At 47.0% G+C, this 25,000-nt stretch overlaps 1 protein-coding gene across 4 annotated transcripts in view; it reads left to right on the top strand.

Moving 5' to 3' along the window:
• ptbp3 (polypyrimidine tract binding protein 3) overlaps positions 1 to 25,000 on the top strand; it is a 134,823-nt gene that overhangs the window by 28,763 nt on the left and 81,060 nt on the right. Inside the window, exons 1-2 of one of the 4 annotated variants that reach the window (XM_055873620.1) lie at positions 7,511 to 7,908; positions 21,760 to 21,832. The exons of 1 other annotated variant lie outside the window; for it this stretch is intronic. In XM_055873620.1, coding sequence (XP_055729595.1) covers positions 7,561 to 7,908; positions 21,760 to 21,832 — 421 coding nt within the window. In that variant the 5' untranslated portion in view covers positions 7,511 to 7,560. Of the gene's footprint in view, positions 1 to 7,510; positions 7,909 to 21,756; positions 21,833 to 25,000 lie in introns of those variants that run through there. 2 more of the 4 variants (XM_055873622.1, XM_055873621.1) reach the window with 2 other exon arrangements.

The following is a 25,000-nucleotide window of genomic DNA, read 5'->3' on the forward strand; positions in this document are numbered from 1 at the left end:
GTGGATGCTACAATGATTACGGATAATCCTCAATGTATTGTGAATAATGATGAGTGAGAAAGTTACAGACGCGCAAATATCAGAACCCCCCCCCCCCCCCCAAAAAAACCGCTAACCTTCCCTGTTGTTGTAATGGTGAGAGGTTTAGCATGTCTTGGGGTTATGATATTTGTGCGTCTGTAACTTTTTAACTCATCATTATTCACAATTCATTCAGGACTATCCTTAATCATGGTAGCATCCACATTAATGCCTTGAAAAACGGCAGCTCTAGCCTTTAGCTCGGTGCGGATGTTGCCTGTAATCCATGGCTTCTGGTTGGGAAATGTATGTACGGTCACTGTGGGGACGACGTCGTCGATGCACTTATTGATGAAGCCAATGACTGATGTGGTAAACTCCTCAATGCCATTGGATGAATCCCGGAACATATTCCAGTCTGTGCTAGCAAAACAGTCCTGTAGCGTAAAATCCGCGTCATCTGACCACTTCAGTATTGAGCGAGTCACTGGTACTTCCTGCTATAGTTTAGTCAGGAGGATGGAATTATGGTCAGATTTGCCAAATGGAGGGCGAGGGAGAGCTTTGTATGCATCTCTGTGTGTGGAGTAAAGGTGGTCTGGAGTTTTTTTTCTTCCTCTGGTTGCACATTTAACATGCTGATTAGAAATGAGGTCAAACGGATTTAAGTTTTACCTGCATTAAAGTCCCCGGCCACTAGGAGCGCCACTTTTGGATGTGCATTTTCTTGTTTGCTTATGGCCTTTTACAGCTCGTTGAGTGTGGTCTTAGTGCCAGCGTCGGTTTGTAGTGGTAAATAGACAGCTACGGATAATATAGATGAGAACTCTCTTGGTAGATGGTCTATAGCTTATCATGAAGTATTCTACCTCAGGCGAGCAATACCTCGGGACTTCTTTAATATTAGACACCAGCAGTTATTGACAAATAGACACACTCCTCCGCCCCTCGTCTTACCAGACGTAGCTGCTCTGTTCTGCCGAAACACGGAGAAGTCAGCCAGGGTTGGGTTTAGGATACAGACCCGGTTTAGGAGGTAGGGCTGGGTATAGGATACAGACCCGGTTTAGGGGGTAGGGCCGGGTATAGGATACAGACCCGGTTTAGGGGGTAGGGCTGGGTATAGGATACAGACCCGGTTTAGGGGGTAGGGCTGGTGATAGGATACAGACCCGGTTTAGGGGGTAGGGCTGGGTATAGGATACAGACCCGGTTTAGGGGGTAGGGTTGGGTATAGGATACAGACCCGGTTTAGGAGGTAGGGCTGGGTATAGGATACAGACCGGTTTAGGGGGTAGGGCTGGGAATAGGATACAGACCCGGTTTAGGGGGTAGGGCTGGGTATAATAGGATACAGACCCGGTTTAGGAGGTAGGGCTGGGTATAGGATACAGACCCGGTTTAGGGGGTAGGGCTGGGTATAGGATACAGACCCGGTTTAGGGGATAGGGCTGGGTATAGGATACAGACCCGGTTTAGGGGGTAGGGCTGGGTATAGGATACAGACCCGGTTTAGGGGGTAGGGCTGGGTATAGGATATAGACCCGGTTTAGGAGGTAGGGCTGGGTATAGGATACAGACCCGGTTTAGGGGGTAGGGCTGGGTATAGGATACAGACCCGGTTTAGGAGGTAGGGCTGGGTATAGGATACAGACCCGGTTTAGGGGGTAAGCCTGGGTACAGGATACAGACCCGGTTTAGGGGGTAAGCCTGGGTATAGGATAGGGAACCAGTTTAGGGCGTAGGGCTGGGTTTAGGATAGGGAACCAGTTTAGGGGGTAGGGCTGGGTATAGGATAGGGAACCAGTTTAGGGCGTAGGGCTGGGTTTAGGATAGGGAACCAGTTTAGGGGGTAGGGCTGGGTATAGGATAGGGAACCAGTTTAGGGCGTAGGGCTGGGTTTAGGATAGGGAACCAGTTTAGGGGGTAGGGCTGGGTATAGGATAGGGAACCAGTTTAGGGGGTAGGGCTGGGTATAGGATAGGGAACCAGTTTAGGGGGTAGGGCTGGGTATAGGATAGGGAACCAGTTTAGGGCGTAGGGCTGGGTTTAGGATAGGGAACCAGTTTAGGGTAAGGTGTGGGTTGGGGAATACATAGGGATACTGAGAAAGCACAGAAGGTCAATCATAGAAGACATTCTATAGGTTATAGGCATCCTTGAAGAGGTTTTTTAATGAGATGACTGTGTCTGCTTCTTGTATGTGTGGCGGGAGTGCATTCCAGCCTGGGTGCAGAGCAGCTGAAGGCCCGGGCACCCATGGTGGAGAGGTGGAATGGAAGGGAGACAAGGAGACAAGCAGAGGAGAAGCAAGGGAAGTGGTTGTCTGTTGTTCCTGGTTGGGTTTCAGTTTACTCTTCTTTATTACCCCCCATCCAATATTAAAGGGAAACCAACACCATGCCATCGCAACCCGAGTTACCAGTTCCTGTTACTTCCTGTTTCTACAGAGCACAGGCCTGGTAGTTGCTACTAGTTTGACCAGCCCATAGAGCTGTGGTCAGAAGTAGTGCACTATAAAGGGACCAGTATGCCATTTGGGACACCCCCAATGTTGTAAGGCTGACCCAATGTTGTAGGGCTGACCCAATGTTGTAGGGCTGACCACATCTTGAAGGGCTGACCCAATGTTGCAAGGCTGACCCAATGTTGTAGGGCTGACCCAATGTTGCAAGGCTGACCCAATGTTGTAGGGCTGACCCAATGTTGTAGGGCTGACCCAATGTTGTAGGGCTGACCCAATGTTGTAGGGCTGACCCAATGTTGTAGGTCTCAGGTGGCGTTTCATTCTGGATCCATACTTGGTGATGTAATAACCTTTGACCTGATTTCTATGAGCTAGTTGTTGTTGATAATATCTAGTTGATAATATCTAGTTGTTGATAATATCTAGTTGATAATATCTAGTTGATAATATCTAGTTGATAATATCTAGTTGATAATATCTAGTTGTTGATAATATCTAGTTGTTGATAATATCTAGTTGATAATATCTAGTTGTTGATAATATCTAGTTGTTGATAATATCTAGTTGATAATATCTAGTTGATAATATCTAGTTGTTGATATTAGCTAGTTGATAATGTCTAGTTGTTGATAATATCTAGTTGATAATATCTAGTTGATAATATCTAGTTGTTGATATTAGCTAGTTGATAATATCTAGTTGGTAATATCTAGTTGTTGATAATATCTAGTTGATAATATCTAGTTGTTGATAATATCTAGTTGATAATATCTAGTTGATAATATCTAGTTGATAATATCTAGTTGTTGATAATATCTAGTTGATAATATCTAGTTGATAATATCTAGTTGATAATATCTAGTTGTTGATAATATCTAGTTGTTGATAATATCTAGTTGTTGATAATATCTAGTTGATAATATCTAGTTGATAATATCTAGTTGATAATATCTAGTTGATAATATCTAGTTGTTGATAATATCTAGTTGTTGATAATATCTAGTTGATAATATCTAGTTGTTGATAATATCTAGTTGTTGATAATATCTAGTTGATAATATCTAGTTGATAATATCTAGTTGATAATATCTAGTTGATAATATCTAGTTGTTGATAATATCTAGTTGTTGATAATATCTAGTTGATAATATCTAGTTGATAATATCTAGTTGTTGATAATATCTAGTTGATAATATCTAGTTGTTGATAATATCTAGTTGATAATATCTAGTTGATAATATCTAGTTGATAATATCTAGTTGTTGATAATATCTAGTTGATAATATCTAGTTGATAATATCTAGTTGTTGATAATATCTAGTTGATAATATCTAGTTGATAATAGCTAGTTGATAATATCTAGTTGTTGATAATATCTAGTTGATAATATCTAGTTGATAATATCTAGTTGTTGATAATATCTAGTTGATAATATCTAGTTGTTGATAATATCTAGTTGTTGATAATATCTAGTTGTTGATAATATCTAGTTGATAATACCTAGTTGTTGATAATATCTAGTTGATAATATCTAGTTGATAATATCTAGTTGTTGATAATATCTAGTTGATAATATCTAGTTGTTGATAATATCTAGTTGTTGATAATATCTAGTTGTTGATAATATCTAGTTGTTGATAATATCTAGTTGTTGATAATATCTAGTTGTTGATAATATCTAGTTGATAATATCTAGTTGATAATATCTAGTTGTTGATAATATCTAGTTGATAATATCTAGTTGTTGATAATATCTAGTTGATAATATCTAGTTGTTGATAATATCTAGTTGATAATATCTAGTTGATAATATCTAGTTGTTGATAATATCTAGTTGTTGATAATATCTAGTTGATAATATCTAGTTGTTGATAATATCTAGTTGATAATATCTAGTTGTTGATAATATCTAGTTGTTGATAATATCTAGTTGTTGATAATATCTAGTTGATAATATCTAGTTGTTGATAATATCTAGTTGATAATATCTAGTTGTTGATAATATCTAGTTGATAATATCTAGTTGTTGATAATATCTAGTTGATAATATCTAGTTGTTGATAATATCTAGTTGTTGATAGTGTCTAGTTGATAATATCTAGTTGTTGATAATATCTAGTTGTTGATAGTGTCTAGTTCTGGATGTTGATATCATATCGTGTGAAGGACCGCCCAGGTAGCACATTTAGTTCCTTGGTAGTTGTGGTAACGTAAGTTTTTTTCCTCCATTGGTTCTGGGAACGAAGCCTTAAGTTTCCTGACCGGTTAAACTGAACGTTTTTAAACGTTTTTAAACTGAACGTTTTTAAACGTTCTGAGAACGGAAGTGAACATTTCTCCTGTTCTGGGAACACACATGTTTACGTTGCAGGGAGGTTCAGAGAACGTTTAAAGGTTATTTTGAGTTTTTTTCCTTGAATTGAACGTCTCAGTAAATTCTTATAATACTGCTGGCTGAGTTTGGGTTAACAGTTTGGAGGTTTTTGAATATCTTTCTTTAAACTTTAACTGAACATTTTAATAAGACTGCTAGTTTTTATAGCTTCCAGTTTATTCACCGTTAGTCAGCACCGCGACACGAAATCAGTTTCTCTGCTTCTCATTGGACTATTATCCCTGTTTCCCACAATTCAACACAATCACAATAGTTTTTTTTTCATTTTTATATATATATATATATATGAAGCATATTTTGACACAGGCTTAACACCTAACAAACACGTTGTACTTTAAAAAGATACTTTTAACATAGACCAGGCCCTGTTGTTACCTCATATCCCAGCGATAATGACTTGCATTTCCCCTGGGAAGAAACATTTAGATTCGCTCAACTTGCCATTGGCTCAATCATTGGCTCGTCTTACCCCAAGGCAAACTATTTGACCATATTGATGGGAGACTCTTACAGAGGAGGGTAAATACTTTTTTTTTTTAGACTGGATCATGTTGTATTGTATAGTTGTATGTTTTAGTCCTGTAAATGTATTGATTGGTGTATCTTTTAGTCCTGTAAATGTATTGATTGTTGCTGCCTTCTTGGCCAGGTCTCCCTTGAAAAAGGGAGACCTGAGTTTTAATGGGATTTTCCTGGTTAAATAAAGGTTCAACATTATCCCACACAAATACAAGGATGCACTTTCATGCTAGGTTTAAGACCTCATAGTGTAGCTTATAGAGACCCCCACTGATGTATAGAACAATCTTAAAATGATCTACTTTGGTTTTAGATACAAGCATCATGATGCATCATGAAACCTCTAAAACAAATATAATTTTGACTTTGTGAAAACTCGTTTTTTTGGACCTAACTTGCTAACCTCTTTTTCCATGTGGTTTCTTCCTTCACAGACAGAAATGATGACCTCTTGCTAAATATTTGGTCAAATTATACATTTTGTGTAGGGTTTTCCTAGGAAACAAGGGTGGCTCAACCTTTGGATCAACTTATCCCACTCTCCCTTACTGTGGTTCAGCCTTACGGCCTCTCTGTCTGATGTGTTCAAACGTCATCTTTTGGTGCTCTGTACGTAGAGATACAGACCTGACTCAGCTGAGGCTCGCCTTTCAAGCTTGGTTTGTGTGTGTGTGTCTTTCAGCAGCACTTGTTAATTGGAGTGTTATGCAACGTTTGTTTGGCCAGTGGTATCAGGTTACTGATGAAGAGGCCAGGCCAGCTTCAATAATAGATATCACAGACAATGGAGCGCATGCATCCCAACTCAGCCTCCCACAGCCCTGCCCCCTAGTCTCCCACAGCCCAGCCCCCTAGCCTCCCACAGCCCTGCCCCCTAGCCTCCCACAGCCCTGCCCCCTAGCCTCCCACAGCCCTGCCCCCTTGCCTCCCACAGCCCTGCCCCCTAGCCTCCCACAGCCATGCCCCATAGCCTCCCACAGCCCTGCCCCCTAGTCTCCCACAGCTCTGCCCCCTAGCCTCCCACAGCCCTGCCCCCTAGCCTCCCTCAGCCCTGCCCCCTTGCCTCCCACAGCCCTGCCCCCTAGTCTCCCACAGCCCTGCCCCCAGTCTCCTCCCTCCCACAGCCCTGCCCCCTAGCCTCCCACAGCCCTGCCCCCTTGCCTCCCACAGCCCTACCCCCTAGCCTCCCACAGCCCTGCCCCCAACCTCCCACAGCCCTGCCCCCTTGCCTCCCACAGCCCTGCCCCCTAGTCTCCCACATCCCTGCCCCCTAGCCTCCCACAGCCCTGCCCCCTAGCCTCCCACAGCCCTGCCCCCTTGCCTCCCACAGCCCTGCCCCCTAGCCTCCCACAGCCCTGCCCCCTTGCCTCCCACAGCCCTGCCCCCTAGCCTCCCACAGCCCTGCCCCCTTGCCTCCCACAGGCCTGCCCCCTAGCCTCCCACAGCCCTGCCCCCTAGCCTCCCACAGCCCTGCCCCCTAGCCTCCCACAGCCCTGCCCCCTAGCCTCCCACAGCCCTGCCCCCTAGCCTCCCATAGCCCTGCCCCCTAGCCTCCCACAGCCCTGCCCCCTAGCCTCCCATAGCCCTGCCCCCTAGCCTCCCACAGCCCTGCCCCCTAGCCTCCCACAGCCCTGCCCCCTAGCCTCCCACAGCCCTGCCCCCTTGCCTCCCACAGCCCTGCCCCCTAGCCTCCCACAGCCCTGCCCCCTAGCCTCCCACAGCCCTGCCCCCTAGCCTCCCACAGCCCTGCCCCCTTGCCTCCCACAGCCCTGCCCCCTAGCCTCCCACAGCCCTGCCCCCTAGCCTCCCACAGGCCTGCCCCCTAGCCTCCCACAGCCCTGCCCCCTAGCCTCCCATAGCCCTGCCCCCTAGCCTCCCACAGCCCTGCCCCCTAGCCTCCCATAGCCCTGCCCCCTAGCCTCCCACAGCCCTGCCCCCTAGCCTCCCACAGCCCTGCCCCCTAGCCTCCCACAGCCCTGCCCCCTTGCCTCCCACAGGCCTGCCCCCTAGCCTCCCACAGCCCTGCCCCCAGTCTCCCCCTCCCTCCCTCCCTCACCCCTCTCTGTGATGTGGTTACTATGTATTTTTCCGACCACCAGAACAACGTAATTTGTTCTTTCCGCTGACTGCAGCTTGTTTGTCGTAAGTTAATTTGTTTATGTATGTTTGGACAACAGACCATATTCTCTCTGTTCTCTCTTTCCTCCCCCAATCTGTCTTCAACACATCATCATCCACTAGACCTGTGCGCATGCACACACCCTCCCTCCCCCTCTTTTATCACTCCTCCTATTTTGTGGTCTCTCTCTCTGTCTCTCTGTCTCTCTCTCTCTCTCCAACACACTGTTACACTTGCTTATCTAGTGCTTTGTCTCTCTCACTCTTCCTCTTGGTCCTAAAAACCTGTCTTTTATTTCACTCTTTTCTTCTCTCTCTTCTTCTATCCTTCCTCGTTGAATATCTATTATGCTGTATACTGAGGACTAGACTGACCAATGACTTTCAGGTATAGTACCGTACCTCTAGCTGTTGGACTTAATTGGAACAACACTGCTGCTTGGTGTTGCTGATCACCTGTTGCACAGACAGACCATTCTGTGTTGCTTTTGTATTGTATTGTATTGGTTTTTGTGGACATTTACGTTTGTAGTCATTTATCAGACTCTCATCTCCAGAGCGTCTTACAGGCGCAATTAGGGTTAAAGTGCCTTGCTCAAGGGCACATCGACAGAATTTTTGCACGTTGTTGGCTCGGGTATTCAAACTAGCGACCTTTCGGTTTACCCGGCCCAACACTCTAACCACTGGGCTACCTGCTTTTCCCGAGGAGCAGTTATGCAATGTGAAATACTAGAATTAGTTGTGGAACTCGTTTGTTCACCTGGAGAGGTAAGAGGGTTAACTCCCTACCTAAAGACCACGAGGTGCGCTAACCTTTTAGCTTCTGTACGTTTGCAGATAAACACACACCTTTAAACACACTTTGTGTCCTGAGTCTTAGTATATAACTCTCTTATTTCAGCCATATCTAGTTGTTGACTTTTGCATGTTTGATAAAGTGTATAATTAACCAAATATATTTAAAGTGAAGTAAACTAGCTTTGTTGCTTTGTCAGACTCTGAGGTCTCTCTGTAATAGAGAAATACAAGAAGGTTTCTGTTGAAGTGTCTTTATATTGCCAGGTGCAACCATTCATAGTCTGTCGGCTGCCATTTTGTTCTTTTTTTACACTGAGGTGGTGTTCCAAATGGCACCCTATTGCCTACAGATGTCGGATCTTAATTTGATTACTCTTGTCGCTGAGAATTTTCCTGCACCGCAGAAAATGCAGACGAGCTTTGCGATTTACATACATTCACAGAAAACCAACAGTAACATACAGTTATACCGTTTAAACAGTATTGCACTTCTCGTGGAGCCTAAGTTTTGTCCAGCTAATAGTCTAAAAACCAATCAAGCAACATTATGGACTAAATGTTCACATCCTGTTGCTGCTGGGTTATTTTGCTGTGACAATACGGGTCAAATTAAGATCCAGCATCTGTATCTAGTGTACTACTTTTGACCAGGACCCATACTCAGACTAGGGCTCTGGTAAAACGTAGTACACTATATAGGGGGTAGGATGCTGGTTTGGAGGCAGACTTGCCTAACTCTTCCCACTGCTGTCAAATAGAGGAACTTATTCTGCTCTAGATAATTGACTGGCTGAGAATATTCTGATATCGGGTTTGTAGTTGTTATGGTATGTTATGTCAGTTGAATTTGCATATATGTCATTGAGTATACTGCCCTCTCAGTATACTGAGGCCTCGATCAGTTGTGAACTAATTCAGGGCCAGTATCCTAGGAATCCTGTTAAAATCTGTTTTAAGACAAAAAAAATACTCCCAGCTCAGAGTAGGTTTTAGGATGATGTTAAGACACTGTTCAGAGTAGGTTTTAGGATGATGTTAAGACACTGCCCAGAGTAGGTTTTAGGATGATGTTAAGACACTGCTCAGAGTAGGTTTTAGGATGATGCTAAGACACTGCTCAGAGTAGGTTTTAGGATGATGTTAAGACACTGCCCAGAGTAGGTTTTAGGATGATGTTAAGACACTGCTCAGAGTAGGTTGTAGGATGATGTTAAGACACTGCTCAGAGTAGGTTTTAGGATGATGTTAAGACACTGCTCGGAGTAGGTTTTAGGATGATGCTAAGACACTGCTCAGAGTAGGTTTTAGGATGATGCTAAGACACTGCTCAGAGTAGGTTTTAGGATAATGTTAAGACACTGCTCAGAGTAGGTTTTAGGATAATGTTAAGACACTGCTCAGAGTAGGTTTTAGGATGATGCTAAGACACTGCCCAGAGTAGGTTTTAGGATGATGCTAAGACACTGCTCAGAGTAGGTTTTAGGATGATGCTAAGACACTGCCCAGAGTAGGTTTTAGGATGATGTTAAGACACTGCCCAGAGTAGGTTTTAGGATGATGCTAAGACACTTCCTAGACTAACTCCGAGCCTGGAGTAAAATCAACTCCCTAAAAGTTTATCTCAGCTGGTAATCACGACAGTTGGAGGAACCGCAAAGGAAAGATGGTGATGACGCTCATTGACATCGTTGCAAATGATGAGGATTAACCAATCACGATGAGGCATCGCCAGCTGTGAACTCCACAGCACAGTTCAGACCACCACAGTGAATGTGAATGTGCATCAAATGTTGCAATGGAAAAACGTTTGGCGTGCGTCACCTTTTCTTAACCAATACCGATGGTTGTTAGAAGCGGAGTGTTGATAATATTACCGTTATATCAACACACTCGTCACTTCCGTTCAACAACCCTGAATCTCTTCGGTACAGTCGGTAGCAAGCCAATAATGTCCGAAAGGTTTATCACTTTCATCGAACACAATCAGTTAAGTCAACAAGAGCCCTAGATGCCTTCAATTGCTCAACTTATAGGCATGCCCAATTTATAATATTTTTAACAACAGGATATTGTTGAGAGAGAGAGATAACATGATGTAGGTTGATTAAATAATGAAAATAAAAAAATATGTGATTATTTATTTTGTTGTAAATATTTAGGCGTCAGTGGAGGCTGCAGAGGGGAGGGGGGCTCATGATAATACCTGGAATGGAGCGAATGGAACGGCATCAAACCATGTGTTTTATATTTGACACCATTCCACCAAATCCGCTCCAGACATTACCACGAGCCTCTCCAATTAAGGTGCCACCAACCTGCTGTGATTTAGGCTTCATATGAAGTGACTGTGGCATGTAGCTCGAACATATAGACCCTATACCTCTGTTTCCACGGTGACTGTTTAACACATAGAGATGCTGTGGCATGTAGCTCGAACATATAGACCCTATACCTTTACCGCTGTTTCCACGGTGACTGTTTAACACATAGAGATGCTGTGGCATGTAGCTCGAACATATAGACCCTATACCTTTACCGCTGTTTCCACGGTGACTGTTTAACACATAGAGATGCTGTGGCATGTAGCTCGAACATATAGACCCTATACCTTTACCGCTGTTTCCACGGTGACTGTTTAACACATAGAGATGCTGTGGCATGTAGCTCGAACATATAGACCCTATACCTTTACCGCTGTTTCCACGGTGACTGTTTAACACATAGAGATGCTGTGGCATGTAGCTCGAACATATAGACCCTATACCTTTACCGCTGTTTCCACGGTGACTGTTTAACACATAGAGATGCTGTGGCATGTAGCTCGAACATATAGACCCTATACCTTTACCGCTGTTTCCACGGTGACTGTTTAACACATAGAGATGCTGTGGCATGTAGCTCGAACATATAGACCCTATACCTTTACCGCTGTTTCCACGGTGACTGTTTAACACATAGAGATGCTGTGGCATGTAGCTCGAACATATAGACCCTATACCTTTACCTCTGTTTCCACGGTGACTGTTTAACACATAGAGATGCTGTGGCATGTAGCTCGAACAAATAGACCCTATACCTTTACCGCTGTTTCCACGGTGACTGTTTAACACATAGAGATGCTGTGGCATGTAGCTCGAACATATAGACCCTATACCTTTACCGCTGTTTCCACGGTGACTGTTTAACACATAGAGATGCTGTGGCATGTAGCTCGAACATATAGACCCTATACCTTTACCGCTGTTTCCACGGTGACTGTTTAACACATAGAGATGCTGTGGCATGTAGCTCGAACATATAGACCCTATACCTTTACCGCTGTTTCCACGGTGACTGTTTAACACATAGAGATGCTGTGGCATGTAGCTCGAACATATAGACCCTATACCTTTACCGCTGTTTCCACGGTGACTGTTTAACACATAGAGATGCTGTGGCATGTAGCTCGAACATATAGACCCTATACCTTTACCGCTGTTTCCACGGTGACTGTTTAACACATAGAGATGCTGTGGCATGTAGCTCGAACATATAGACCCTATACCTTTACCGCTGTTTCCACGGTGACTGTTTAACACATAGAGATGCTGTGGCATGTAGCTCGAACATATAGACCCTATACCTTTACCGCTGTTTCCACGGTGACTGTTTAACACATAGAGATGCTGTGGCATGTAGCTCGAACATATAGACCCTATACCTTTACCGCTGTTTCCACGGTGACTGTTTAACACATAGAGATGCTGTGGCATGTAGCTCGAACATATAGACCCTATACCTTTACCGCTGTTTCCACGGTGACTGTTTAACACATAGAGATGCTGTGGCATGTAGCTCGAACATATAGACCCTATACCTTTACCGCTGTTTCCACGGTGACTGTTTAACACATAGAGATGCTGTGGCATGTAGCTCGAACATATAGACCCTATACCTTTACCTCTGTTTCCACGGTGACTGTTTAACACATAGAGATGCTGTGGCATGTAGCTCGAACATATAGACCCTATACCTTTACCGCTGTTTCCACGGTGACTGTTTAACACATAGAGATGCTGTGGCATGTAGCTCGAACAAATAGACCCTATACCTTTACCGCTGTTTCCACGGTGACTGTTTAACACATAGAGATGCTGTGGCATGTAGCTCGAACATATAGACCCTATACCTTTACCGCTGTTTCCACGGTGACTGTTTAACACATAGAGATGCTGTGGCATGTAGCTCGAACATATAGACCCTATACCTTTACCGCTGTTTCCACGGTGACTGTTTAACACATAGAGATGCTGTGGCATGTAGCTCGAACATATAGACCCTATACCTTTACCGCTGTTTCCACGGTGACTGTTTAACACATAGAGATGCTGTGGCATGTAGCTCGAACATATAGACCCTATACCTTTACCTCTGTTTCCATGGTGACTGTTTAACACATAGAGATGCTGTGGCATGTAGCTCGAACATATAGACCCTATACCTTTACCGCTGTTTCCACGGTGACTGTTTAACACATAGAGATGCTGTGGCATGTAGCTCGAACATATAGACCCTATACCTTTACCGCTGTTTCCACGGTGACTGTTTAACACATAGAGATGCTGTGGCATGTAGCTCGAACATATAGACCCTATACCTTTACCTCTGTTTCCACGGTGACTGTTTAACACATAGAGATGCTGTGGCATGTAGCTCGAACAAATAGACCCTATACCTTTACCGCTGTTTCCACGGTGACTGTTTAACACATAGAGATGCTGTGGCATGTAACTCGAACATATAGACCCTATACCTTTACCGCTGTTTCCACGGTGATTGTTTATCACATAGTTTTACCATCACTTCATTGTCCATTTATTAGACCTGGGATAACTATAGGTTTAACTCTGCTTTGTGGACATAAAAGTAAACATTCCCCAGGGGAAGTGACTACAACTTTTTGAATACAGATCACAGAAAATTACTACTTTTTAAAACTTTTTGAATACAGATCTCAGTAAGTAACTACAATTTCAGACTTCAACTAATGGCAGGGCTGCTATCTGGAACTGCTTGTTGGATTGGCTGCCTACCTGAACATTTTGTAAATGTCCATTCTCCTAAATATCAATGTCCCCAGGTGTACATAATCAAGTCAAACCGATTAACCAATGATATTTTGTCATCGTTGTACATCATGTTTTGGTCATAGCATTTTTATTGCATAGCAATGAGCTGCGAGTTGTTGTAAGAGGAATCGTGACTGTTCCTTATTCCAGTTATGTCATAACTCCATTAGGATGTCATTATAAAGACATTTACAAAGTCTTATGTAACAATGACATCATTGTGTAATCATCATAGGGTCACTACAGATGTATATTTGGCAGTCACCAGATAATGTTCGGTTTTTTTCAAATAACTTTCATATATTCAAAATACTTTCAAATATTATTAGGTTTTCTGAGACGTGTATTTGAATATCAAATAGTTAGTTGCCTTCAGTTGAAACTCTTTGCAAACTGTATTAGACTACCTAGAGTATTTGAAAAGTTGGTATTTTCAAATAAACTACAAAAGTATTTTCTGCCCAGGTCTAGTCGGTATTACCACCTCCAGTGAGTGCTGCATCCACTCCCCAACCCCTCCTCCATCCCAACCCCTCCTCCATCCCAACCCCTCCTCCATCCTAACCCCTCCTCCATCCTAACCCCTCCTCCATCCCAACCCCTCCTCCATCCACTCCCTAACCCCTCCTCCATCCACTCCCTAACCCCTCCTCCATCCCAACCCCTCCTCCATCCCAACCCCTCCTCCATCCCAACCCCTCCTCCATCCTAACCCCTCCTCCATCCTAACCCCTCCTCCATCCTAACCCCTCCTCCATCCCAACCCCTCCTCCATCCCAACCCCTCCTCCATCCCAACCCCTCCTCCATCCCAACCCCTCCTCCATCCTAACCCCTCCTCCATCCCAACCCCTCCTCCATCCCAACCCCTCCTCCATCCTAACCCCTCCTCCATCCTAACCCCTCCTCCATCCCAACCCCTCCTCCATCCCAACCCCTCCTCCATCCCAACCCCTCCTCCATCCCAACCCCTCCTCCATCCTAACCCCTCCTCCATCCTAACCCCTCCTCCATCCTAACCCCTCCTCCATCCCAACCCCTCCTCCATCCCAACCCCTCCTCCATCCCAACCCCTCCTCCATCCTAACCCCTCCTCCATCCTAACCCCTCCTCCATCCTAACCCCTCCTCCATCCCAACCCCTCCTCCATCCCAACCCCTCCTCCATCCCAACCCCTCCTCCATCCTAACCCCTCCTCCATCCTAACCCCTCCTCCATCCTAACCCCTCCTCCATCCTAACCCCTCCTCCATCCTAACCCCTCCTCCATCCTAACCCCTCCTCCATCCTAACCCCTCCTCCATCCCAACCCCTCCTCCATCCACTCCCTAACCCCTCCTCCATCCACTCCCTAACCCCTCCTCCATCCCAACCCCTCCTCCATCCCAACCCCTCCTCCATCCTAACCCCTCCTCCATCCTAACCCCTCCTCCATCCTAACCCCTCCTCCATCCCAACCCCTCCTCCATCCACTCCCTAACCCCTCCTCCATCCACTCCCTAACCCCTCCTCCATCCCAACCCCTCCTCCATCCCAACCCCTCCTCCATCCCAACCCCTCCTCCATCCCAACCCCTCCTCCATCCCAACCCCTCCTCCATCCTAACCCCTCCTCCATCCTAACCCCTCCTCCATCCTAACCCCTCCTCCATCCTAACCCCTCCTCCATCCCAACCCCTCCTCCATCCACTCCCCAACCCCTCCTCCATCCCAACCCTTCCTCCATCCCAACCCCTCCTCCATCCCAACCCCTCCTCCATCCCAACCCCTCCTCCATCCTAACCCCTCCTCCATCCTAACCCCTCCTCCATCCCAACCCCTCCTCCATCCACTCCCTAACCCCTCCTCCATCCACTCCCTAACCCCTCCTCCATCCCAACCCCTCCTCCATCCCAACCCCTCCTCCATCCCAACCCCTCCTCCATCCCAACCCCTCCTCCATCCCAACCCCTCCTCCATCCTAACCCCTCCTCCATCCTAACCCCTCCTCCATCCTAACCCCTCCTCCATCCTAACCCCTCCTCCATCCCAACCCCTCCTCCATCCACTCCCCAACCCCTCCTCCATCCCAACCCCTCCTCCATCCCAACCCCTCCTCCATCCCAACCCCTCCTCCATCCACTCCCTAACCCCTCCTCCATCCTAACCCCTCCTCCCCCCAACCCCTCCTCCATCCTAACCCCTCCTCCATCCACTCCCTAACCCCTCCTCCATCCTAACCCCTCCTCCATCCTAACCCCTCCTCCATCCACTCCCTAACCCCTCCTCCATCCTAACCCCTCCTCCATCCACTCCCCAACCCCTCCTCCATCCTAACCCCTCCTCCATCCTAACCCCTCCTCCATCCTAACCCCTCCTCCATCCACTCCCCAACCCCTCCTCCATCCTAACCCCTCCTCCATCCTAACCCCTCCTACATCCTAACCCCTCCTCCATCCACTCCCTAACCCCTCCTCCATCCTAACCCCTCCTCCATCCTAACCCCTCCTACATCCTAACCCCTCCTCCATCCACTCCCTAACCCCTCCTCCATCCTAACCCCTCCTCCATCCTAACCCCTCCTCCATCCACTCCCTAACCCCTCCTCCATCCTAACCCCTCCTCCATCCTAACCCCTCCTCCATCCTAACCCCTCCTCCATCCACTCCCTAACCCCTCCTCCATCCTAACCCCTCCTCCATCCACTCCCTAACCCCTCCTCCATCCTAACCCCTCCTCCATCCACTCCCTAACCCCTCCTCCATCCTAACCCCTCCTCCATCCTAACCCCTCCTCCATCCTAACCCCTCCTCCATCCACTCCCCAACCCCTCCTCCATCCTAACCCCTCCTCCATCCTAACCCCTCCTCCATCCTAACCCCTCCTCCATCCACTCCCCAACCCCTCCTCCATCCTAACCCCTCCTCCATCCTAACCCCTCCTCCATCCTAACCCCTCCTCCATCCACTCCCCAACCCCTCCTCCATCCTAATCCCTCCTCCATCCTAACCCCTCCTCCATCCTAACCCCTCCTCCATCCTAACCCCTCCTCCATCCACTCCCCAACCCCTCCTCCATCCCAACCCCTCCTCCATCCTAACCCCTCCTCCATCCCAAACCCTCCTCCATCCACTCCCCAATCCCTCCTCCATCCTAACCCCTCCTCCATCCTAACCCCTCCTCCATCCCAACCCCTCCTCCATCCACTCCCCAACCCCTCCTCCATCCTAACCCCTCCTCCATCCACTCCCTAACCCCTCCTCCATCCTAACCCCTCCTCCATCCACTCCCCAACCCCTCCTCCATCCTAACCCCTCCTCCATCCTAACCCCTCCTCCATCCTAACCCCTCCTCCATCCACTCCCTAACCCCTCCTCCATCCTAACCCCTCCTCCATCCACTCCCGAACCCCTCCTCCATCCTAACCCCTCCTCCATCCACTCCCCAACCCCTCCTCCATCCTAATCCCTCCTCCATCCTAACCCCTCCTCCATCCTAACCCCTCCTCCATCCACTCCCCAACCCCTCCTACATCCTAACCCCTCCTCCATCCACTCCCCAACCCCTCCTCCATCCTAACCCCTCCTCCATCCACTCCCCAACCCCTCCTCCATCCTAACCCCTCCTCCATCCACTCCCCAACCCCTCCTCCATCCTAACCCCTCCTCCATCCACTCCCCAACCCCTCCTCCATCCTAACCCCTCCTCCATCCTAACCCCTCCTCCATCCACTCCCCAACCCCTCCTCCATCCTAACCCCTCCTCCATCCACTCCCCAACCCCTCCTACATCCTAACCCCTCCTCCATCCTAACCCCTCCTCCATCCACTCCCCAACCCCTCCTACATCCTAACCCCTCCTCCATCCACTCCCCAACCCCTCCTCCATCCTAACCCCTCCTCCATCCACTCCCCAAACCCTCCTCCATCCTAACCCCTCCTCCATCCTAACCCCTCCTCCATCCTAACCCCTCCTCCATCCTAACCCCTCCTCCATCCACTCCCCAACCCCTCCTCCATCCTAACCCCTCCTCCATCTACTCCCCAAACCCTCCTCCATCCTAACCCCTCCTCCATCCTAACCCCTCCTCCATCCACTCCCCAACCCCTCCTCCATCCTAACCCCTCCTCCATCTACTCCCCAAACCCTCCTCCATCCTAACCCCTCCTCCATCCCAAACCCTCCTCCATCCACTCCCCAACCCCTCCTCCATCCTAACCCCTCCTCCATCCACTCCCCAACCCCTCCTCTACATTACTTTAGTTCATTTTAAAACGTGTTGGAAACAAACCGGTTCATTTCTGTGGCTTTGGTATTTCTCAAAGTTTCAGTGGAGAGATGAGATATCTAGAGCCACAGGAGACGTAGGAGACGTAGGAGACTCTGTAGGAGACGTAACAGGAGACGTAGGAGACTCTGTAGGAGACGTAACAGGAGACGTAGGAGACTCTGTAGGAGACGTAACAGGAGACGTAGGAGACTCTGTAGGAGACGTAACAGGAGACGTAGGAGACTCTGTAGGAGACGTAACAGGAGACGTAGGAGACTCTGTAGGAGACGTAACAGGAGACGTAGGAGACTCTGTAGGAGACGTAACAGGAGACGTAGGAGACTCTGTAGGAGACGTAACAGGAGACGTAGGAGACTCTGTAGGAGACGTAACAGGAGACGTAGGAGACTCTGTAGGAGACGTAACAGGAGACGTAGGAGACTCTGTAGGAGACGTAACAGGAGACGTAGGAGACTCTGTAGGAGACGTAACAGGAGACGTAGGAGACTCTGTAGGAGACGTAACAGGAGACGTAGAGACTCTGTAGGAGACGTAACAGGAGACGTAGGAGACTCTGTAGGAGACGTAACAGGAGACGTAGGAGACTCTGTAGGAGACGTAACAGGAGACGTAGGAGACTCTGTAGGAGACGTAACAGGAGACGTAGGAGACTCTGTAGGAGACGTAACAGGAGACGTAGGAGACTCTGTAGGAGACGTAACAGGAGACGTAGGAGACTCTGTAGGAGACGTAACAGGAGACGTAGGAGACTCTGTAGGAGACGTAACAGGAGACGTAGGAGACTCTGTAGGAGACGTAACAGGAGACGTAGGAGACTCTGTAGGAGACGTAACAGGAGACGTAGGAGACTCTGTAGGAGACGTAACAGGAGACGTAGGAGACTCTGTAGGAGACGTAACAGGAGACGTAGGAGACTCTGTAGGAGACGTAACAGGAGACGTAGGAGACTCTGTAGGAGACGTAACAGGAGACGTAGGAGACTCTGTAGGAGACGTAACAGGAGACGTAGGAGACTCTGTAGGAGACGTAACAGGAGACGTAGGAGACTCTGTAGGAGACGTAATGACCAATGGACATTTTCATATTAGCGACAGTGAAATGTCAATGAGTGGCACTAATAGGCTGGAGGTGTCTATAGACGGCTGATTAAACACACAGCAGTGATGATGGCGTTTAGGGAGATGACACGGCTTGAGACTAAAATATGCGTCCCAAATGGAACCCTATTCCCTATGTAGTGCACTATTTTAGACCAGCACCCTATTCCCTATGTAGCGCACTACTATTGACCAGGCCCCATGGTTTTGTGCACTATAGAGGCAATAGGGTGACATTTGGGATGTTGGTTGAGGGGCGCCAGCCTGAATGAGAATGTGTCAAGGGTCCTGGGAGGGCAGGAGAGAGGAGACGTAGAGAGATGACAGTGATGTCAGTCTAATAGGAGACGTAGAGAGATGACAGTGATGTCAGTGTAACAGGAGACGTAGAGAGATGACAGTGATGTCAGTCTAACAGGAGATGTAGAGAGATGACAGTGATGTCAGTCTAACAGGAGACGTAGAGAGATGACAGTGATGTCAGTCTAATAGGAGACGTAGAGAGATGACAGTGATGTCAGTGTAACAGGAGACGTAGAGAGATGACAGTGATGTCAGTCTAACAGGAGATGTAGAGAGATGACAGTGATGTCAGTCTAACAGGAGACGTAGAGAGATGACAGTGATGTCAGTCTAACAGGAGATGTAGAGAGATGACAGTGATGTCAGTCTAACAGGAGATGTAGAGAGATGACAGTGATGTCAGTCTAACAGGAGACGTAGAGAGATGACAGTGATGTCAGTCTAACAGGAGACGTAGAGAGATGACAGTGATGTCAGTCTAACAGGAGACGTAGAGAGATGACAGTGATGTCAGTCTAACAGGAGACGTAGAGAGATGTCAGTGATGACAGTGATGTCAGTCTAATAGGAGACGTGTCTGTTTAGCCAGATAATCCATCAGTCTCTAAACTATTAGTCCATCAGTCTCTATACTATTAGTCCACCAGTCTCTATACTATTAGTCCATCAGTCTCTATACTATTAGTCCATCAGTCTCTATACTATTAGTCCATCAGTCTCTATACTATTAGTCCATCAGTCTCTATACTATTAGTCCATCAGTCTCTATACTATTAGTCCATCAGTCTCTATACTATTAGTCCATCAATCTCTATACTATTAGTCCATCAGTCTCTATACTATTAGTCCATCAATCTCTATACTATTAGTCCATCAGTCTCTATACTATTAGTCCATCAGTCTCTATACTATTAGTTCACCGGTCTCTGTTTGTTATGTTAATTTTGTCTTGTCTGTCAGCAGGGAGTAACAGTACCTAACGTCTCTGTCCTGTCTGTCAGCAGGGAGTAACAGTAACCTAACGTCTCTGTCCTGTCTTGTCTGTCAGCAGGGAGTAACAGTTACCTAACGTCTCTGTCTTGTCTGTCAGCAGGGAGTAACAGTAACCTAACGTCTCTGTCCTGTCTGTCAGCAGGGAGTAACAGTTACCTAACGTCTCTGTCCTGTCTGTCAGCAGGGAGTAACAGTTACCTAACGTCTCTGTCCTGTCTGTCAGCAGGGAGTAACAGTTACCTAACGTCTCTGTCCTGTCTGTCAGCAGGGAGTAACAGTTACCTAACGTCTCTGTCTTGTCTGTCAGCAGGGAGTAACAGTTACCTAACGTCTCTGTCCTGTCTGTCAGCAGGGAGTAACAGTTACCTAACGTCTCTGTCCTGTCTGTCAGCAGGGAGTAACAGTTACCTAACGTCTCTGTCTTGTCTGTCAGCAGGGAGTAACAGTTACCTAACGTCTCTGTCTTGTCTGTCAGCAGGGAGTAACAGTTACCTAACGTCTCTGTCCTGTCTGTCTGTCAGCAGGGAGTAACAGTAACCTAACGTCTCTGTCTTGTCTGTCAGCAGGGAGTAACAGTAACCTAACGTCTCTGTCTGTCTGTCAGCAGGGAGTAACAGTAACCTAACGTCTCTGTCTTGTCTGTCAGCAGGGAGTAACAGTTACCTAACGTCTCTGTCTTGTCTGTCAGCAGGGAGTAACAGTTACCTAACGTCTCTGTCCTGTCTGTCAGCAGGGAGTAACAGTTACCTAACGTCTCTGTCCTGTCTGTCAGCAGGGAGTAACAGTTACCTAACGTCTCTGTCCTGTCTGTCAGCAGGGAGTAACAGTTACCTAACGTCTCTGTCCTGTCTGTCAGCAGGGAGTAACAGTTACCTAACGTCTCTGTCTTGTCTGTCAGCAGGGAGTAACAGTTACCTAACGTCTCTGTCTTGTCTGTCAGCAGGGAGTAACAGTTACCTAACGTCTCTGTCTTGTCTGTCAGCAGGGAGTAACAGTTACCTAACGTCTCTGTCCTGTCTGTCTGTCAGCAGGGAGTAACAGTAACCTAACGTCTCTGTCTTGTCTGTCAGCAGGGAGTAACAGTAACCTAACGTCTCTGTCTGTCTGTCAGCAGGGAGTAACAGTAACCTAACGTCTCTGTCTTGTCTGTCAGCAGGGAGTAACAGTTACCTAACGTCTCTGTCCTGTCTGTCAGCAGGGAGTAACAGTTACCTAACGTCTCTGTCCTGTCCTGTCTGTCAGCAGGGAGTAACAGTTACCTAACGTCTCTGTCCTGTCTGTCAGCAGGGAGTAACAGTTACCTAACGTCTCTGTCCTGTCTGTCAGCAGGGAGTAACAGTTACCTAACGTCTCTGTCCTGTCTGTCAGCAGGGAGTAACAGTAACCTAACGTCTCTGTCCTGTCTGTCAGCAGGGAGTAACAGTTACCTAACGTCTCTGTCCTGTCTGTCAGCAGGGAGTAACAGTAACCTAACGTCTCTGTCCTGTCTGTCAGCAGGGAGTAACAGTAACCTAACGTCTCTGTCCTGTCTGTCAGCAGGGAGTAACAGTTACCTAACGTCTCTGTCCTGTCTTGTCTGTCAGCAGGGAGTAACAGTAACCTAACGTCTCTGTCCTGTCTGTCAGCAGGGAGTAACAGTAACCTAACGTCTCTGTCCTGTCTGTCAGCAGGGATCTGTTCTGCCTCTTTCTTCTGCTGTCCTCTGCGGCCCTACTACCATGAGCACTTCTACTCCATCCACAGGTACGTCTTAATGACCTCTGACCTCTACCCTGTATCTATGTAGACATACTGTAGGCTGGGATTCAATCCCATCAACAGACCTCTGACCTCTACCCTGTATCTATGTATACATGCTGTAGGCTGGGATTCAATCCCATCAACAGACCTCTGACCTCTACCCTGTATCTATGTATACATACTGTAGGCTGGGATTCAACCCCATCAACAGACCTCTGACCTCTGACCTCTACCCTGTATCTATGTATACATACTGTAGGCTGGGATTCAACCCCATCAACAGACCTCTGACCTCTACCCTGTATCTATGTATACATACTGTAGGCTGGGATTCAATCCCATCAACAGACCTCTGACCTTTGACCTCTGACCTGTATCTATGTAGACATACTGTAGGCTGGGATTCAACCCCATCAACCGACCTCTGACCTCTACCCTGTATCTATGTATACATACTGTAGGCTGGGATTCAACCCCATCAACAGACCTCAGACCTCTACCCTGTATCTATGTATACATACTGTAGGCTGGGATTCAACCCCATCAACAGACCTCAGACCTCTACCCTGTATCTATGTATACATACTGTAGCCTGGGATTCAATCCCATCGCTCATTGGTTTTCGGAGACATCATTCACGGTAAATGCTGCGTAGATATCGGCTCAATTGGAGATATCCTTTAAGAAGCTGCGTTGTCGACGCGATGGGATTTCATCCCGGGAATAAGTCTGCGACCCAGTTGGTTAGAACGTCATCATGTACCCTCGATGGTCCCAAAAGAGCATTGGTTACTGGTTATAATGCTACCCAGGAGGTTTCCCTGGAGACGTGATGCTGAATACAACGCATAACAAGTGAGTGAAAAGAGCAGCTCCTGATTGGTCCCCCCCCCTCCCCCCCATGACCCTGTGTTTCCATGGTAACGTGCTGGTAACCTCTGGTTGGCTGACAGAGAGGAGATTAATTTAATTGTGCTGTTGACTGATCTTATTGGCTTTAAAGAGATTAACTAAGATCCCATCTCCTGTAATGGACACACACACACACACACACACACACACACACACACACACACACAGACACACACACACACACACACACACACACACACACACACACACACACACACACACACACACACACACACACACACACACACACACACACACACACACACACACACACACACACACACACATACACACAGGCTCTCAGACAGGAAATGGATGGGTATGGCTATTAGATGGGAAGCCTCCCTCACATCATATGATGTGTTGTAGAACAGCTCCAAGACTGTGTGTCTGTGTGTGTGTGTGTGTCTGTGTGTGTGTGTGTGTATGTGTGTGTGTGTATGTGTGTGTGTGTGTATGTGTGTGTGTGTGTGTGTGTGTATGTGTGTGTGTGTGTGTGTGTGTGTGGATGTGTGTGTGTATGTGTGTGTGTGTGTGTGTGTGTGTGTGTGTGTGTGTGTGTGTGTGTATGTGTGTGTGTGTGTGTGTGTGTGTGTGTGTGTGTGTGTGTGTGTGTGTGTGTGTGTGTGTGTGTGTGTGTGTGTGTGTGTGTGTGTGTGTGTGTGTGTGTGTGTGTGTGTGTGTGTGTGTGTGTCTGTGTGTGTGTGTCTGTGTCTGTGTCTGTGTCTGTGTCTGTGTGTGTGTGTGTGTGTGTGTGTGTGTGTGTGTGTGTGTGTGTGTGTGTGTGTGTGTGTGTGTGTGTGCGTGACTGAGGCCTGACTACATACTAACACATCTAGACTGTCTGTTTCTACTGAGGCCTGACTACATACTAACACACCCAGACTGTCTGTTTCTACTGAGGCCTGACTACATACTAACACAACTAGACTGTCTGTTTCTACTGAGGCCTGACTACATACTAACACATCTAGACTGTCTGTTTCTACTGAGGCCTGACTACATACTAACACATCTAGACTGTCTGTTTCTACTGAGGCCTGACTACATACTAACACATCTAGACTGTCTGTTTCTACTGAGGCCTGACTACATACTAACACATCTAGACGGTCTGTTTCTACTGAGGCCTGACTACATACTAACACACCCAGACTGTCTGTTTCTACTGAGGCCTGACTACATACTAACACACCCAGACTGTCTGTTTCTACTGAGGCCTGACTACATACTAACACACCCAGACTGTGTGTTTCTACTGAGGCCTGACTACATACTAACACATCTAGACTGTCTGTTTCGACTGAGGCCTGACTACATACTAACACATCTAGACTGTCTGTTTCTACTGAGGCCTGACTACATACTAACACATCTAGACTGTCTGTTTCCACTGAGGCCTGACTACATACTAACACATCTAGACTGTCTGTTTCTACTGAGGCCTGACTACATACTAACACATCTAGACTGTCTGTTTCTACTGAGGCCTGACTACATACTAACACATCTAGACTGTCTGTTTCTACTGAGGCCTGACTACATACTAACACATCTAGACTGTCTGTTTCTACTGAGGCCTGACTACATACTAACACATCTAGACTGTCTGTTTCTACTGAGGCCTGACTACATACTAACACATCTAGACTGTCTGTTTCTACTGAGGCCTGACTACATACTAACACATCTAGACTGTCTGTTTCTACTGAGGCCTGACTACATACTAACACATCTAGACTGTCTGTTTCTACTGAGGCCTGACTACATACTAACACATCTAGACTGTCTGTTTCTACTGAGGCCTGACTACATACTAACACATCTAGACTGTCTGTTTCTACTGAGGCCTGACTACATACTAACACATCTAGACTGTCTGTTTCTACTGAGGCCTGACTACATACTAACACACCCAGACTGTCTGTTTCTACTGAGGCCTGACTACATACTAACACACCCAGACTGTCTATTTCTACTGAGGCCTGACTACATACTAACACAACTAGACTGTCTGTTTCTACTGAGGCCTGACTACATACTAACACATCTAGACTGTCTGTTTCTACTGAGGCCTGACTACATACTAACACATCTAGACTGTCTGTTTCTACTGAGGCCTGACTACATACTAACACACCCAGACTGTCTGTTTCTACTGAGGCCTGACTACATACTAACACAACCAGACTGTCTATTTCTACTGAGGCCTGACTACATACTAACACAACTAGACTGTCTGTTTCTACTGAGGCCTGA

Source organism: Salvelinus fontinalis, chromosome 21, assembly GCF_029448725.1.
Source record: "Salvelinus fontinalis isolate EN_2023a chromosome 21, ASM2944872v1, whole genome shotgun sequence".
NCBI lineage: Eukaryota > Metazoa > Chordata > Actinopteri > Salmoniformes > Salmonidae > Salvelinus > Salvelinus fontinalis.